We start from the raw sequence: 18,692 nt of genomic DNA, 5'->3' as shown, positions 1-18,692 counted from the left end.
CACTGCGTGGTCCGTGGAACATCAGTGATGCCAGAAAAAAATGGACATGTCTCCGTGCAGCAATCATGCACACACGGGTACGCTGCACGGAGACACGTGCAGTGACAAATCACTGATGTGTGAGCAGACCCATTCATTATAATGGGTCTGCGTATGTCAGTGATTCTGGTACGTTTAAAAAAAAGCACAAACGTACCAGAATCACTGACGTGTGAAAGGGGTCTAAACAGTGTATTTTATGTGAAGGAATATGATTTTAGTAGCCTTACTTTTCTTCTGGTATAGATATAAACTGCATTGTCACCGAGTTTGATTTAGTTGACTTTAGTTTATTTATTAGTAGTATTGTTATTAAATTTTTAATTTTTATCTACCATATATACTCAAAGTATAAGCCGACCTAAGTATAAGCCGAAGCCCCTAATTTTACTACAAAAAACTGTGAAAACATATTGACTGTAGCATAAGCCTAGGGTGGGAAATGCAGCTGCTACTGGTAAATTTCAAAAATAAAAATAGATACAAATAAAATGTAATGTGCCCATCCTTGTCCCCCTTGTAGTAATGTGCTCCATCTTTGAGCCCTGTAGGAATCTGCTCATCATTTATTTATGTCCTCATTGTGGTTCCCTATTATGCCGTTGTTCACATACACATACAAAAAAATTATTCTCACCTGTCCTCAGTTCCTGCGGTGTCCTCTTACGTGCTTCTTGCGGACCGTATGCGCATGGACTACCTCCATGTTCGCGTCCAGTGCGTGGGGCCACTGCTGCCATCAGCACTTCACTGCAATTGAATACTTTGTGGCGCCGCAAAGCATTCAACTGCAGTAAAACAATGGCAGTGGCGGACCAGTTCACCGGACATGATCATGTAGCAGTCTGTGCCTGTGGTTCACAAAAAGCATGTAAGAGGACACCGCAGGAATGGAGGACAGGTGAGAATACTTTTTTGTGGGAACCTCAGTCGAATATAAGCTGAGGGGGGCATTTTCAGCATAAAAAAGTAGGCTGAGAAATTGGCTTATACTCGAGTATATACGGTATATGTTTTAAGAAGTTCCACACTAGTTTAAATCAGGGTTAGGACCTTATAGTTCTCCATGCACCACAATATGGGTCTGAATTGGGTGCTATATATCATAGAAATCTTCCTTAGAAGAATATACATCTATTATTCTCCCTTTTTTGCCTCACTCCTTATGAATATCTGCACAGTATACCATATAAATTCAGTACCATAGAGCGGTACAGTAAATACTGAGATCTTTATATGACTATAAGTATGAGGCTCTAAGATGCTATTTACTGAGGGATTTTTTTTCTAATCTGTTACTATTATATACAATTTAAAGAAATGTTTCCTTTCATACCCATTGTTGTCAATATTATTTTTGCATCTACACTTGGATTCAGTTAAGGCCCCCATACACATTAGACTGCTGCTAAATTTGTTATCCAAGAGCAGAAGGAAGGTGGAAGTAAGCTACAGTACACAGGCTAATCTGTGCTGCTGCCTGCATATATGAACTCGCCCAAATTTATATCTATGTAAGCAAGTTCTTCATTGCAGCCATTAAAGGAAATCTCACACCACATTTTTGCTATGTAATCTGAGAGCAGCATAATGTAGGAAAAGAGGCCCCGATTCCAGCAATGTGTCACTTACTGGACTGCTAGCTGTAGTTTTAATAAAATCCTTGATTTAACAGTAATAGATCATCACTAGAGGGCTAGTAAACCTGTTGTTAGGTAGTTGTCCATATTCACTATCTTTGTATAACTCCGTCCATTGATTGACAGCTTTCTGCCTTTGCCCAAAGTACACAGTAAAGTACGAGTCAGCGGTGTGGGCAGCGTTATACAAAGCTCATGAATATGAAAGACTACATGGCAGTAGGTTTACTAGTCCTCTGATAATAATCTCTTTCTCATAAAATAGTGATTTAATCAAAACTGCAGCAAGCAGCCCAGTAATCAGGGTATCTGTCTCTTTATCATGCTGCTCTTAGGTTGTAAAAACCTGGAGACAGATATAGACACTAATGATGAGCCAGCACTAAAGTGCTTGAATGCTCGTTACTCAAATCGAGCTGGTCCGACGCTCGGACGGACTCGATTCAAATAATGAGTATAATGGAAGTCTATGGAGAACATGAGCATTTTTTCATCAGACCCCCCAGGAGGGCTGGGGAGGCTGGAAAATCGCTGAAATGAATGGAAACAATTCTCAATGCCTTGATGCATCCCTGACTCCCAGATCGTTGCTGGGAAGAGAAAAATTAAATAGTTTAAAAAAAAAAGCGTGGGTTCCCTCATGTTTGAAAACCAAACCAAGGTAAAGCAGACAACTGTGGGTAGATATTATCAGGCTCGGAAAGTCCATGGTTATTTGGCCATTCCTAGCCTAAAAATAGCAATTTTTACTTTTAATAATTTAATTTAGTAATTTTAATTTTTACCACTGCCCCAGAATTGACGCATCTGTTAGATGCACTAATTCTGGAATTTGACCTCGGCTCTCCCAATTGCCCAGGTTCAATAAGGGTAATATTGTTTGGGTGTGATGTCAGCTATGAAATGTGATCTGATATCAAGCCCAGGAGTTACTAACCCAGTAAGTGTAAAGTTAAAAACACAGACAGGATAAAATTGTTTATTTGAATAAAGTCTCCCCCACACTATCTCTCGTTCAACAATTTATTTAAATTCATGTAATTCATGGTGCAGTGGTCCCATGATGTCCTTTGAATCCATACTCCAACCTATGGAGCTTGGTTCTCAGAAGAAGGATCCCTAGGTTAGTCCCGGTCTGTGCCAGACCCGGAGTTTCTAGTGTGCATGAGAAATTCATTGTTTGGCACTGAATGGGAAGGACCTCTGCAGTGACCTCAGCATTGTGCCAAGCGTCGTACCCCGGGTCTCATATAAGACCTGATGATGAGATGCAACCGATCAATCACAGTAATGCCAGTCACCAACGTGGCTACATCGTTAAAGTGATTGGCAGGCAATCCCTGCATGTTTGGGGGCTAAAAAACAACCGTAAAACATGTGGGCGGGAACTCGAGCATGGCACCTGCGTACCAGGATACTCGGCCGAGTACCGAGCAGTGCAGAGCGTATCTACTCATCACAGACACTAATATAGACTTGGACTTGTATCGGTCTATCTCTAAGCTGGAATATACAGTATTAGCATGATAAGGTATGTATTAGACACTCACACTATGCAGCCTTTATTGTGGTTCCCCTTTTATGGCCAGTTGCCAATGTGTTAGTTCCGCCAAAATCTAAATCTATTAACATCATTCACTATCATTATCTTGTGTTAACAAATACAATCAAAACAAGACAAAATTGCCCGGGCGTTATCAGACAAAATAATTCAACTGAATAGCCTAAGTGAACACATACTGGTCGCTATTCGTTAGCCGATCCGACCACAATTCCCACCGCTGTCAACAGTTGTTAACAGCAGAAAAAAAACAACATCTGCTTTCCTGCACATATAGAGCCGGCGCGGCAGGGCTCGCATGATGTTTTATTTAACACCTGTTGTGCTGTTTGCTTCAGGTTTGCAGCTGGGAGACTTTGATAATAAAAAGCAAGTAGTTTATATAAAGTCTGACTTGCAGGTGAACATAGGTTAACAAGGGCAATACATAACTCCTGTCACTATCGCATCCGCCGCACGTTATTCTCCCAGCTGTTAACATTTCTATCACTTCATGTCAAATCATTGAGTGAGAGGACTGTAAACAAACAACATCATAAAACATCATTTATCATTACAATTTTACGCAATTTAAACATTGACATTTTTTAATGAGACTATTTATAACTCCAAAACTCTGTGTTTAAGATGAGATTGCGTGAGCCGTGTACTAAAAGCGAGGCATCCAAGAGGATACAGGTTGGAGGATAAAGTTAGGGGTCTTTATTGGACACACAATATATAGTGTGTTACCCCTTAGCTGATTTATGCTGCCCGAACCATATTCAGAGACCAATTCTTGTATTACAATCATCTTTGGTTCATGCTGCTGTAGCCACAGTGAGTTGACAGTTGGGATTAGTCAGATAGGGACCCTCTTGAGTAGAGAGAAGAAGCTGTGTCTGAGGGGGGTATAGTTAGAGAAGCCCAGAGTAATTTGGCCAGACCCTCAGGGTCACCCCAGGACACCCAGAATAAGTGGACAAAGGAAACATTTCAGTAGCCGGGTGCAGAAATAGGCAGCGACCGACCCTGAAGTTGTGGCCTTGATTCTAGTGGAATTTCCAGGAAGCAACTGACTCCCATAGGACCGGTCTGGGCATGAGGTAACATAGACCTGGGCGAATGGGTCGTAACAGAGACAGTGGTGAATGAACTTCGTCCGGTGGGGTATCAAATCCCTGTGGGAGGGGATGAGGTTAGATCCATGTGGGACTCCATGAATTTACTAGCTGCCATTGGGGTGTGGCCTGGGGAAACAAACAGTGCTATAGTAGCCGGAGAGATGTGCAGTAGGGAGCAGTGTGCAGGAAAATGGGAAGTGAAACCAAACTGTAACGTGCCTGTAACGTTCCAGCTATGTGCCCACAGTGGATGTGTGCCACAGAAACTGTGCGAGTTACTCAGTAAAGAGGTGTTAAACGTTATCCTGCACTTCGTGTCTGAATTTGTCCTGGAGAGGAAAAGCTGCAGTGTCCCTGGTTGCATTGTGGATGTGGCAGGAGTGCAGCACCGAAGAGAGATTCTGCCTGGAAGCAGGTGCTCACCTCTGCCCATGACTATGATTCTCTGCCACCATGAAAACACTGCTGCATTTCAGAGACCATAGTGGATTGCATGGCCAGAGATGAAGTGACCAGTCCAAGAGGCAGGTCCCCCCTGGCTTCTCCTCACATGCTCAGGTAAACGGACATGTCTCTGCCTATGAGTGTGTATGAAAGAACTGTCAGTCTAGTTCATTTGGCGCCTTGGACGCTTGTAGATGCAGTAGATGTCACCTGCAGTCCCATGTAAGGCTGCAGGTAACACAGTGATAGCTCTCTGAGAACAGGTAATGTAGTAGATGTCACCTGCAGTCCTATGTAACACCGCAAATAACGCAATGATAACTCTCAGAGTACAGATTATGTAGTTGGTGTTACCTGAAGTCCTATATCCCACCTCAGATAACTCCGAGTAGCACTCCCCAAGTCCTATGTTACACCATGCACACTGGCACTGGCGTGTGGCAATACTGTTCTGCTTGATAGAAGTGCCTCTGTGTGAGAGGCAATGGCCAGGGCTCCTGCAGTCCTGCTCCTCCTGATTCCAGTCTGCCATCTGCTATGGTACACCAGTGCACACCCCAAAGGACAAAAATACATAACTAGAGAATCCAAATAGCATTTATAGGATACTATGGGAATTTATATGGTACTATAGGCTGACAGTCTGTGCTGAGGGCATCAAATAAGGGAACACTATGGGAACCTGACTATATATTCATACAGCCCAAATCGCGGGTTGCATGAATGAGACACTGGCTGTGCTTTTTTAGCCACATATGTACAAAGAGAGACCTGTCAGTCTGGATATCAGGATTGGGAGACACCAGCGGGCACCTGCCTTGCACGCGTTATCATGTTTAGTAGGCATGGTCCCTGACTGACTTTTCAAAGTATATTTTTACCTAAACTCCACAGCATTTCAGCATAAAGTATACGGTGCTGGCCAAAAGTATTGGCACCCCTGCAATTCTGTCAGATAATACTCAGTTTCTTCTTGAGAATGATTGCAATCACAAATTCTTTGGTATTATTATCTTCATTTATTTTGCTTGCAATGAAAAAACACAAAAGAGAATGAAACAAAAATCAAATCATTGATCATTTCACACAAAACTCCAAAAATGGGCCAGACAAAAGTATTGGCACCCTTAGCCTAAGGCGGGCTTTGCACGTTGCGACATCGCAAGCCGATGCGATGTCGCACGCGATAGTCCCTGCCCCCGTCGCAGGTACAATATCTTGTGAAAGCTGGCGTAGCGAAAATTATCGCTACGCCGGCTTCACATGCACTCACCTGCCCTGAGACCGTCGCTCTGGCCGGCGACCCGCCTCCTTATTAAAGGGGCGGGTCGTGCGGCGTCACTGCAACGTCACACGGCAGGCGGTCTATAGGAGCGGAGGGGCGGAGATGAGCAGGATGTAAACATCCCACCCACCTCCTTCCTTCCGCATAACCTACGGAAGCCGCGGTGACGCCGGTAGGAGATGTTCCTCGCTCCTGCGACTTCACACACAGCGATGTGTGCTGCCGCAGGAGCAAGGAACAACATCGGACCATCGCGTCAGCGTAATTATGGATTACGCCGACGCTGCACCGATGATACGATTACGACGCTTTTGGGCTCGTTAATCGTTTCATCTAGACTTTACATACTGCGATGTCGCAGGCGATGCCGGATGTGCGTCACTTTCCATTTGACCCCACCGACATCGCACCTGCGATGTCGTAGTGTGCAAAGCCCGCCTAACACTTGGTTGCACAACCTTTAGCCAAAATAACTGCGAACAACCGCTTCCAGTAACCATTAATGAGTTTCCTACAATGCTCTGCTGGAATTTTAGACCATTCGTCTTTGGCAAACTGCTCCAGGTCCCTGAGATTTGAAGGGTGCCTTCTCCAAACTGCCATTTTGAGATCTCGCCACAGGTGTTTTATGGGATTCAGGTCTGGACTCATTGCTGGCCACCTTAGTAGTCTCCAGTGCTTTCTATCAAACCATTTTCTAGTGCTTTTTGAAGTGTGTTTTGGGTTATTGTCCTGCTGGAAGACCCATGACCTCTGAGGAAGGCCCAGCTTTCTCACACTGGGCCCTACATTATGCTGCAAAATTTGTTGGTAGTCTTCAGACTTCATAATGCCATGCACAAGATCAAGCAGTCCAGTGCCAGAGGCAGCAAAGCAACCCCAAAACATCAGGGAACCTCCGCCATGTTTGACTGTAGGCACGGTGTTCTTTTCCTTGAATGCCTCTTTTTTTTTCTATGTTGATGGCTTTTCCCAAAAAGCTCTACTTTTGTCTCATCTGACCAGAGAACATTCTTCCAAAACGTTTTAGGCTTTCTCAGGTAAGTTTTGGCAAACTCCAGCCTGGCTTTTTTATGTCTCGGGGTAAGAAGTGGGGTCTTCCTGGGTATCCTACCATACAGACCCTTTTCATTCAGACGCCAACGGATAGTACGGGTTGACACTCTTGTACCCTCGGACTGCAAGGCAGCTTGAACTTGTTTGGATGTTAGTCGAGGTTGTTTATCCCCCATCCGCACAATCTTGCGATGAAATCTCTCGTCAATTTTTCTTTTCCTTCCACATCTAGGGAGGTTAGCCACAGTGCCATGGGCTTTAAACTTCTTGATGACACTGCGCACCGTAGACACAGGAATTTTCACGTCTTTGGAGATGGACTTGTAGCCTTGAGATTGCTCATGCTTCCTCACAATTTGGATTCTCAAGTCCTCAGACAGTTCTTTGGTCTTCTTTCTTTTCTCCATGCTCAATGTGGTACACACAAGGACACAGGACAGAGGTTGAGTCAACTTTAATCCATGTCAACTGGCTGCAAGTGTGATTTAGTTATTGCCAACACCTGTTAGGTACCACAGGTAAGTTACCGGTGCTGTTATTACACAAATTACAGAAGCATCACATGATTTTTCAAACAGTGCCAATACTTTTGTCCACCCCCTTTTTTATGTTTGGTGTGGAATTATATCCAATTTGGCTTTATGACAATTTTTTTTTTTTTATTCATTGAAGGCAAATTAAATGAAGATACCAAATGGACAAATTAATACCAAAGATTTTGTGATTGCAATCATTTTCAAGAATAATCTGAGTATTATCTGACAGAATTGCAGGGGTACCAATACTTTTGGCCAGCCCTGTAAATGGAAGAAATGGGAAGTATATAATAGCCCCAATAGTCAGTGTGAAAACTGCAAGAGTAGTTTTTTTTACTTTTAATACCAATTGGGATGTGTAATAAAATGCTTTTCTTTTTTTTTTTTTAAGAATACAAAAATCTGATTTAAACAATGGGTCATTTTCTGATGATAGGGAATATGTCACCATATTTTTGCTATGTAATGTGATAATACCATGATGTAGGGGAAGAGTTCCTGATTACAGTAATTACAGTCATGTGTCACTCACTGGGCTGTATGGTTATTGTTTGAGTAATCAGTGTTTTATTACCAGGGGATTATTACTAGAGGACAAACTGCCTTTTACTTCCTAGTCCAGATATGATGTCAGCACTGATTAACAGCTTTCTGTCAATATTCAGTGCATGCAAGAAGCTGCCAATCAGTGATGTGGGCGGGGTTATAGAGCTCTGCATTTTGAGCCCTGATGAGTCTCTGTGCCTCAATCTTTGCTGCCTTGATTTGCTTTTTACAGAATTTATTACATTTTCTATAAGTATTTAATGCCTCCTCTCTTGTTTTAATTCTCTAAACGCTTTCTTTTTTTCATTTATTGCGACCCTTACAGCTCTATTTAGCCATAGTGGTTTCCTCCTATTTCTAGCTTGTTTATTCCCATATATATTGTGCACAGTTCCTATTAAGGCGGCTCATTAAAGTGTCCCATTTGCTTTGTGTACTTTTATTTCTCAAGACATTATCCCAGTTTATAGCACTAAATTCATGTCTTATACTTCGGAAATTTGCCTTCCTGAAGTCTAGTGTCCTTGTAGAGCCTCTAACACACATCTTATTAAAGGATACATGAAAACTTATTATTTTGGGGTCACTATTACCCAAGTGACCCTCAACCCGTATATTTGATATGCAGTTTGGCCTATTGGTTAATATTCGGTCTAGTCTTCTTGTTGGGCCCTGAACCAGTTGTGATAGGTAAGAGTCTTTCATTATTGTCAAAAACCTGTTTCCTTTGCTGGATTTGCAGGTTTATGTTGCCCAATTTATATTCGGATAGTAGAAGTCCCCCATGATAATGGCTTCTCTCTGATTTACTGCCTCATCTATTATGAAGATATTGCTTTATGAGGATATTTTCTGCTATTTCCATTATATTTTGAAAGACTTATAACAAACACCTATCAGTATTTTATTATTCTTTCTCCTTCCCCTTGTCTCCACCCATAGGGACTCTGCATTTTCATCAGCCTCACTTATATTGTCACGTACCATGGGTTTTAGGGACAAACCTCCCAATGGCTTATTTGTACGGTCATTATTGAGCAGACTATACCTCTGTAAATTAACAGCCCAGTCATAGCTCTCGTCTAGACAGGTCTCCGTTATCCCCACCATATCATAATTTTTTCCAACAGTATTAATTCTAGCTCCTCCATCTTGTTAGTGAGGCTTCTGGCATTAGTGTACATGCACTTTCTATTTTTCTCTATACCTCTATTCCTGCTAACTGTATTGCCCCCCCCACCTTTCCGCCCCCAATTTCATTACTTATATCCAGGTCACTATGTTACCCCTCTGTACAGTGCTTGCCCTACCCCTCAGTCTCTAGTTTAAACACTCCTCCACCCTTCTACCCATTTTCCCCCAGAACAGCTGCATCCTCCCCATTGAGGGGCAACCCATCTTGAGCATAGAACCTGTAGTCAACAGAGAAATCAGCTCAGTTCTCCATAACCATAAACTCTCCTTCCTACACCAATTCCTGAGCCACTTATTTACCTCCCTAATCTCATGCTGCCTCTCTGGCGTGGCACAGGATATTTGCAATATTTCAAAAAACACCACCTTCGAGGTCGTTGCTTTAAGCTTACGGCCTAATTCCCTGAAATCACCTTTAGGGATCTTCTACCTACCTCTAACTTTGTCATTTATGCCAATGTTCACCATGAAATATCGGTCTTCACCAGTCCTTCTCAGTAATCTGTCAACCCAATCAACGATGTGCTGAACTTGAGCGCCAAGAAGACAACACACTGTTCAAAGATCCCTGTCTTTGTGTCAGATTTACCTATCTGTTCCCCTAATAATGAAGTCCCTCCACTACCACCACCTGTATGGCCTGCCCTGCACTCCTGTTTCCCCCACAGGAGCAGACACTAATTTGGCCTTCAGAGGTTGTGCCTTGCTGCAGCAGTACTACCTGTGTACTGAGACCCCCCTCATCTGCCAACTTAGCAAACTTGTTGGGGTGTGCCAGACCAGGACTATCCTCCCTGGCACTCTTCCCTCTACCCCAGCTTCTAACTGTAACCTAGCTAGCTGCCTCACTGTCCAGCAGATCAATAGTATGCTCCTCCTCCACATCTACCCCAGCGAGTAGCAAACTCCTTTCCATATTGTCAATGGATCTCAATCTTGGCAGCTGCTTATTTAGTTCCAGTACCTGGGCTTCCAAATGTGCAATGAGCAATATCTAGCACAGCAGTATGCACCCACAAATGGCTTTTCAAGGACTGCATACATGTGACAAGGTGTACACTGGATGGCATTGTCAATAATGGAGCACATTTTCCTAATGGGGATTACACAAGACAGAAATATTAAACAATAAATACAAACAGCGATTCAGTACAAATTACTCCCTTCTAAACTCCCAGAATTTAAGTAATTGAATCACAAATCACACACTTAATCCAAAGTACACTTAACACTAGAAGTCCCAGAAATTTCGAGCTCCGCCCTGAAGTCCCGAAAGAGGGTCAAATGACCCTTAGTCCAAACTGAATAGAACTAACTAGAAACTAAATGGCTAAACTTAATGTAAAACAACAACCTCCTGTGGTGCGACAGTAATGGCCTTAATTACAGAACAAAAGACGGTGATTATAGGATGTTAGCTAAAAATCCTTCAGGTCTTTCGACCCGTCTCTGGGTTCCAAAGGTAGAAATGTTAAATGACCCCTCTCTGGGACTTCTAGTGTTAAGGGTGCTTGACACGCTGCGACATCGCTAACGATATATTGTCGGGGTCACGGTGTTTGTGACACACATCCGGCGCCGTTAGCGCCATTGCAGCGTATGACAGCTAGGAGTGACGATCAACGAGTGCAAAAACAGCAAAAATCGTTGAACGTTGACACTTCGCTCCTTTTCATAATATCGGTGATTGTACATGCCGCTGATTGTTCGTCGTTCCTGCGGCATCACACATCGCAATGTGTGACACCGCAGGAATGATGAACATCTCCTTACCTGCGTCCACCGGCAATGAGGAAGGAAGGAGGTGGGTTGTATGTTCCGGCCGCTCATTTCCGCCCCTCCTCTTTTATTAGACAGCCGTTTTGTGACGTCGCTGTGACGACGAACGCACCTCCCCCTTGAAGGAGGGATTGTTCGGCAGCAACAGCGACGTCGCAGAACAGGTATGTGCGTGTGACGCTGCCATAGCGATAATGTTCGCTACGGCAGCGATCAACACATATTGCACCAACGACGGGGGCGGGTGCTATCGCTCGCTACATCGCTAGAAATCGCTAGCGATGTCGCAGCGTGTAAAGCAACCTTTAGACACAAGTCACTCTCCCGCTCACTCACACTCGCAATGGAAGATGATTTAAATACCATAGTTACTTTTTCCCTTAGTTGCAATACAGCCTACAACTCAGTGCAATGCTTGCAAAGGACAAGTCATAATGTCATCCTTTGTGAAAAAATAGTATACTATATTTTTGTGCGGTTTATTTGCAATAATTAGAACTTTCTTCCAATGGTATTCACACAGGCTTCCATCATGAATAATTACTAATAATGAAATAGGGACATTGTTCGCGCAGTAGCTGATTCTGCTCTGAAGTAAAACAACTGTGTAATTAATCAGTATCTTACGCTCTGTATTGACCATTTTATATTATTATATTGTGTCTCTGTATGAAGAATTATTCGTGCTTGTCACATTTACTGCACATCAAGGGGAAAGCATGTTAATGTAATAATGTAAAATAATCTATTGCTTGTCAATTCCTCGTGGAGATTGTTCAGCATGCTTTACAGCCAGCAATACATTAGAAAGAATACACTGTTCCTGCATGGCAGATTTTATGACACACAAAGTATCGTAAATACACGAGACTAGTCTTGTCTCTTTCAAAGTTGTAAGATGTTTATTGTTATTTCTAGTAATTGTAAATTAACACGTACTAATACTAAACAGTAATCATCATTTAAGTAAATTGCTATATTAAGTCAATTAATAGTTATTAGTAGATACTTTACATAGATAGATAGATAGAATCATAGATAGATATATAGATGTAGTTGACGAAAAGGTTTGTTGACATGTCAGGAGGAATTTTGGATGCACTACTCTTTGCAGATCATCTCTAAATCATTAACATTTTACGGCTGACGCTTGGAAACTCGAAGCTTCAGCTCCCTCCATAAGTTTTCTATGGGATTAAGGTCTAGTGACTGGCTAGGCCACTCCATGACCTTATTGTGCTTCTTTTTGAGCCACTCCTTTGTTGCCTTGGCTGTATGTTATTTTATGGTACATGGCTCCATCCATTGTCCCATTGATGTGGCGAAGTAGTCCTGTGCCCTTAGCAGAGAAAAACTCCCAAAACATAATATCTCCACCTCCATGCTTGACAGCGGGGACAGTGTTCTTTGGGTCATAGGCAGCATTTCTCTTCCTCCAAACAGGGCAAGTTGAGTTAAGGCCAAAGAGCTCATTTTTTGTCTCATCTGACCACAGCACCTTCTCCCAATCACTCTCAGAATCATCCAGGTGTTCATTGATTGGCAAACTTCAGATGGGCCTGCACATGTGACTTCTTGAGCAGTGGGACTTTGCAGGCACTGCAGGATTTTAAGTCATTAAGTGTAATGTGTTACCAATGGTTTTCTTGGGAACAGTGGTCCCAGCTGCCATGAGATCATTAACAAGTTCCTACCAGATTTAGGCAGATCTGTCATCTTCCTCATGATCCTGGAGACCCCATGAGGTGAGATTTTGCATGGTGCCCCAGATCGATGTCGATTGACACTCATTTTGTATTTCGTCCATTTTCTTACTATTGCACCAACAGTTGTCTCCACACCCAGCATCTTACTTATGGTTTTGTAGCCTTTTCCAGTCTTGTGCAGGTCTATGATCTTGTCCCTGACATCCTTAGAAAGCTCTCTGGTCTTGCCCATGTTGTAGAGGTTAGAGTCTGACTGATTAATTGAATCTGTGGACAGGAGTCTTTTATTCAGGTGACAATTAGAGACAGCTGTCTTTAATGCAGGAAACAAGTTGATTAGGAGCGGCTAACCAGTGTGTAGGAGCCAGAACTCTTAATGGTTGGCAGGGGATCAAATACTTATTTCTCTATGCAAAATACAAATAAGTTTATATAATTTATACAATGTGATTTTCTGGATTTTATTCTTGATATTCTATCTCTCACTGCTAAAATTAACCTACCCTTAAAATTATAGATTGCTCATGTCTTTGTTAGTTGGCAAACTTACAAAATCAACAAGGGATCAAATAGTTGTTTCCTTCACTGTAGATAGATAGATAGATAGATAGATACATACACACATAGATGATAAATAGATAGATAGATAGATACATATATAGATGATAGATAGATAGATAGATAGATAGATAGATAGATAGATAGATAGATAGATACATAGATACATAGATAGAGGGATAGATAGATAGATAGATAGATACATACATAGATACATAGATAGATGATAGATAGATAGATAGATAGATAGATAGATAGATAGAGGATAGATAGATAGATAGATGGATAGATAGATAGATACATGGATGGATGGATAGATAGATGGATGGATGGATGGACCGATGGATAGATAGATATAGATTATATCCATTTGTGATCGGTACTACTAGTAGATAGAATATCTGGCGTGGTGATAATTGCCTTCTATTTTGCACGTCTATGTCTGTATGGGGCAGCCTTTGTCATGAGCGTACACATATCGCACTTGTAAATAGACCCTTATTTTCACACAGCGGCATCTGGGACTGTACAGACACTACAACATTTTTCGGTGAATGTGCTAATAGGCCTTGTGAGAATGTTTTTATCACCACCCATCTGTCACTTTCTAACAGGCCTGATTGGCAAGCGCTCATAACAACTGACATCTGTTCATGCTTATTGATATGCAGATTTATGATAATCATTATGAACAATAAGACAAAAAAATACCTAAGGTGAATGTTACATTTTTAAATTGCCAACCTTAAAGAAAAAATCTTTCCATAGATCAATAAATCTCAATGTCTGAACTATTGTAAAATAAATGCATTTGTCACAAGACAACTATTTTATTAGACTTGTTTCCAACATAGAAAATGTATAATGCTGGTAAAAATAGATTCCAAATATGCCGATATCCAGGCAAAAGTAAAGCGTGTATTTATCTGTACAGAACATGAATATGTATCATGTATTATATGTGCTGCTCGGCTTATGTTATCACTTCATAGTTGGCTCTCAGAGCATACACTCCATCCTGTGCACAGTATAATTCCATACTCCCTGCTTTACCTGCCCACACAATCATTTTTTTATAAGGCAACATCTCCATGTGGTTTACTCCTTCATTTAACATTTCAACAGAAATTATAACAGATCCTAACAAATGGCGATTCTGTACTGACCACATTTTGCTATGTAAACATGCATACTATGGCATTGTGACCACCCATGCATGGGAACCTGACTGGAATACTGAAAACCGATGATATTTACCAACAGAAAAAGCCATTTTTAGTTTTCTATAAAAACAATGAAATTGTATAAATTACATATACAGAATACTAGTATAATACACACAGCCTGTGCCCATTTAATCCCAAATTTTTCAGACTGATGAAGAGCATTTTTTGCAAACTAAAGTGGTTATAAAGGACTCCAGGAGGACATCCAGAACACATTGTTCAGAGTCTTGGTGTATTGGCTTTATCACTGTGTTCTTTGGGTACTAATAGTTAGCACTGCAGCCCTGGGGTCCTGGATTCAATTCCCACCTAAACAACATTTGCAAGGCGTTTGTATGTTCTCTCCTCTTTGCATGCGCTTCCTACGGGTTCTTTGGTTTCCTCCCACACTCCAAAGAGATACTGATGGGGAATCTAGAGTGTGAGCCCCATTGGTGACAGTGATGATCACATCTGTAAAGTGCAGTGGCACTATATAACTGAGTAAAATAAATATAACCAATCTTTAAAAAGACCCATACACTTTAGACTAATCTCGGCAAAACTTGCCGATATTGATAGGTACGGATGACGGCCTAATTGTTATGGGGTCACCTGTCAACTGATAGTTGGGGAAGATGTCAATTGGGCATGTCCAAATTCCGGTTGATAGCGAACACAGGAGTACTCAGCCAAATGAGTATGGCAGAGTCGGTCAAAATGTCTGTTGGCCAAACAATCGGCCAATCATCTAATGTGTATGGCTTGCTAAAAAATACATCATCAATATATCAGTCCTGGATAACCCCATTAAATAATTGAGTACAATTGCTTTAATTACTGCTACTAATAAAAAAAATCTTTGAGGTTATCATTAGTGAGATAAAAGGTTCATACATTATAATATTACACAGGATAAACTAATTTTTTAAGATAGAAAATTGAAAAGTGTGTCAACTCTAAATTTAGGTTATGGAAATACCTCCAGAGGGGAGAAATATATTCACTCCTGAGGCATCTTCTTTATTATGGTGACGTAAAACCCAAGGTAAATTAGGAAGGGCCAGAGAGATTTCCAATCTAAACAGCAGAGTGTAGAGTTTACTGATTTTTACTTATTGTTCTTTTATTATATGACCTGAGTTGTCTCTAATGTAATAATGACTTCTGCTTCTCAAAAGGCAAAATGTAAAAATTAGATGTATTTGGTCATTGGGCATAGAAATTGAGGTCCACAGTTGAACGGGATGGCAGTCAATTGGGACAAGGAACATTTACTGATCCCCATGTCATTTTTTACTTCATGGAGGTAACTCCTTTTTTTCTGGGGACTAAGGCATGAGCTGTACCATAGGGTCCAAGATGTGTTTTTTATATATATATATATAAAAAGGTAGCAAACCCGTTATAAGTTAAAAGGACTTGTAAAGATATATACTATATATATATATATATATATATATATATATATATATATATATATATATAGTATATATCTTTACAAGTCCTTTTAACTTCTAACGGGTTTGCTACCTTTAATTTAGAGGATTGAATAACACAGCATGCTCTACTATACTGACTAAAAAGTAACTAAAATTTAAAAAGTTGACCTAATGTGGAAGGGCAGTTTAAGTCCCAAAAATGTGTACACAATTTCCAATTTTTTCCACAAATTTAGTAGTTCTGAAAGTTTGGCTTATGTCAATGTTAAGTGCCCATTAAGTCTGACTTTTTTCTTGTTAAATGTTGTCACATGTAGTTATATAGGGCGTGAAGGCATGGCGAAGTATTCTGTGTTATTGAAGTGGACCGGTACCTAGAATTCCATTAACTCTGTGACACTACCATTTCCATTAGGTCTGACAATTTTCAAATTTCATCACAATCAGCAAAGCAGGAAACCTATTCACAAAGCAGTGAATTCTTTTTTTTACATTGTCCCTGAAGGTTTCTTTTGTTTCCTACACAGGCATGAATGCTTTGCAATTACAGAATTTGGCTACTTTAGCAGCTGCAGCAGCCGCAGCCCAAACCTCTGCAACCACCACCAATGCAAATCCTCTCTCCACGACTAGCGCACTGGGAGCGCTAACAAGCCCGGGTGAGACGTGTTTTCTGTCTGTCACATAGAACATTCTTCCAGGATGTTCAGAGAAAACATTTGTGTCGCCAATTCCATCTTTTTATCATTGAACGGTTGTAGGGGAGGGGGCTTAATGGATTGTTCTTGTTGACATGTTCATCTTTTTTGCCTTTAATTCATTCCCCATCCTATTGATTAATTTGATGTGGTTCCGACACTTTGATGTGGTGGTCTGGCTGCAGATAACATGGGTCCCATTTATTTAAACTGACACAATCCAAAAATGAAGAATCTGCACAAGAACCAATCATATGAATGTCTGTAAATGTTGTTAGAAAAAGGACAGATGGGTTCCGATTAGTTGCAATGGCTCTGTTGTGTGTAATGGCACTCTTGGTTTTTGTAATTTGGCAATTTTACCTTTATGAATAATGTCACAATTGCATTATTTTTGGTACTGGAATTGATTTTGTAAATCTGCATGTGCAAATTAAAATCTAGATTGGTCAGCACTACCTATACTATCAAATGAATACACCAATGCAAGTACCACATGACGGCAATAGAAATGTCTTTACAACTATTCAACAGTACTATGCAAATATTCAATACAAGAATTGTAATATTGCTACGGACATAGAAATGTGAGGTGCTTCGCCATCATCTTGATCCAAATGTATGAGCCCACCTGCCAGTGACACTGCTGGCATTCACCCATCTGTTTACTTAGTTTAAAGTATAACTGGATACCATCTTCCCTAGTTTTAGGCCCAGGAACAAGCCGAACAGTTTTATACAGGATCCAATGTAAAAGGGGTCACCCTGTCGATGGCAGATAAGCTCACGCACTTGGATCAAAATGTGTGCTTATATTTAGCTATTGTATCATATATATATATATATATATATATATATATATATATATATATACACACTGCAGTTCAAAAGTTTAGGGTCACTTAGATATTTCCTTATTTTTGAAAGAAAAGCACATTTTTTTTTCAATTAAGCTAACATTAAATTAAACTCAAATGCAGTCTATACATTGTTAATGTGGTAAATGACTATTCTAGCTTCAAACATCTGGTTTTGAATGCAATATCTACATAGGTGTATAGAGGCAAAGCTGAAAACAGTTTTCCTGATTAGAGAAGCTATAAAACTAACCTTCCTTTGAGCTAGTTGAGAATCTGGAGCATTATATTTGTTGGTTCCATTAAACTCTCAAAAAGGCCAGAAAGAGAGAACTTTCATGTGAAACTCGACAGTCTATTCTTGTTCTTAGAAATGAAGGATATTCCATACGAGAAATTGCCAAGAAACTGAAGATTCCCTACTTCCTTCAGAGGAGAGCACGAACAGGCTCTAACCAGAGTATAAAGAGAAGTGGGAGGCCGCGCTGCACAACTGAGCAACAAGACAAATACATTCTCTAGTTTGAGAAATTGATGGCTCACAGGTCCTCAACTGGCAGCTTCATTATATAGTATCCACAAAATGCCAGTGTCAACTTCTACAGTGAAGAGGTGACTCCGGGATGCTGGCCTTCAGGGCAGAGTGGCAAAAAAAAAGCCATATGTGAGACTGGCTAATAAAAGGAAAAGATTAATATGGGCAAAAGAACACAGAGATTGGACAGAGGAAGATTGGAAAAAAGTGTTTTGGACAGACGAATTGAAGTTTGAGTTGTTTGGATCACACAAAAGAACATTTGTGAGACGCAGAAGAACTGAAAAGATGCTGGACATGTACCTGACGCCATCTGTCAAGCATGGTGGAGGTAATGTGATGGTCTGAGGTTGCTTTGGTACTGGTAAAATGGGAGATTTGTACAAGGTAAAACGGACTTTGAATAAGGAAGGTCACCACTCCATTTTGCAATGCCATTCCATACCCTGTGGACAGCTTGATTGGAGCGAATTTCATCCTACAGCAGGACAATGACCCAAAGCACACC

General features: G+C 41.0%; 1 protein-coding gene across 20 annotated transcripts in view; it reads left to right on the top strand.

Moving 5' to 3' along the window:
- CELF2 (CUGBP Elav-like family member 2) overlaps nucleotides 1-18,692 on the top strand; it is a 621,764-nt gene that overhangs the window by 559,628 nt on the left and 43,444 nt on the right. For 17 of the 20 annotated variants that reach the window (XM_075345292.1, XM_075345289.1, XM_075345290.1 and 14 more), the window contains one exon: nucleotides 16,622-16,753. The exons of the other annotated variants lie outside the window; for them this stretch is intronic. In XM_075345292.1, coding sequence (XP_075201407.1) covers nucleotides 16,622-16,753 — 132 coding nt within the window. The remainder of the gene's footprint in view (nucleotides 1-16,621; nucleotides 16,754-18,692) is intronic. 20 annotated transcript variants of the gene reach the window in all.

This window comes from Anomaloglossus baeobatrachus, chromosome 4 (assembly GCF_048569485.1).
Source record: "Anomaloglossus baeobatrachus isolate aAnoBae1 chromosome 4, aAnoBae1.hap1, whole genome shotgun sequence".
In the NCBI taxonomy this organism is placed as follows: Eukaryota; Metazoa; Chordata; class Amphibia; order Anura; family Aromobatidae; genus Anomaloglossus; species Anomaloglossus baeobatrachus.
Note: the sequence above shows the minus strand (reverse complement) of the source record. Positions and strands in the feature narration are given on the sequence as shown.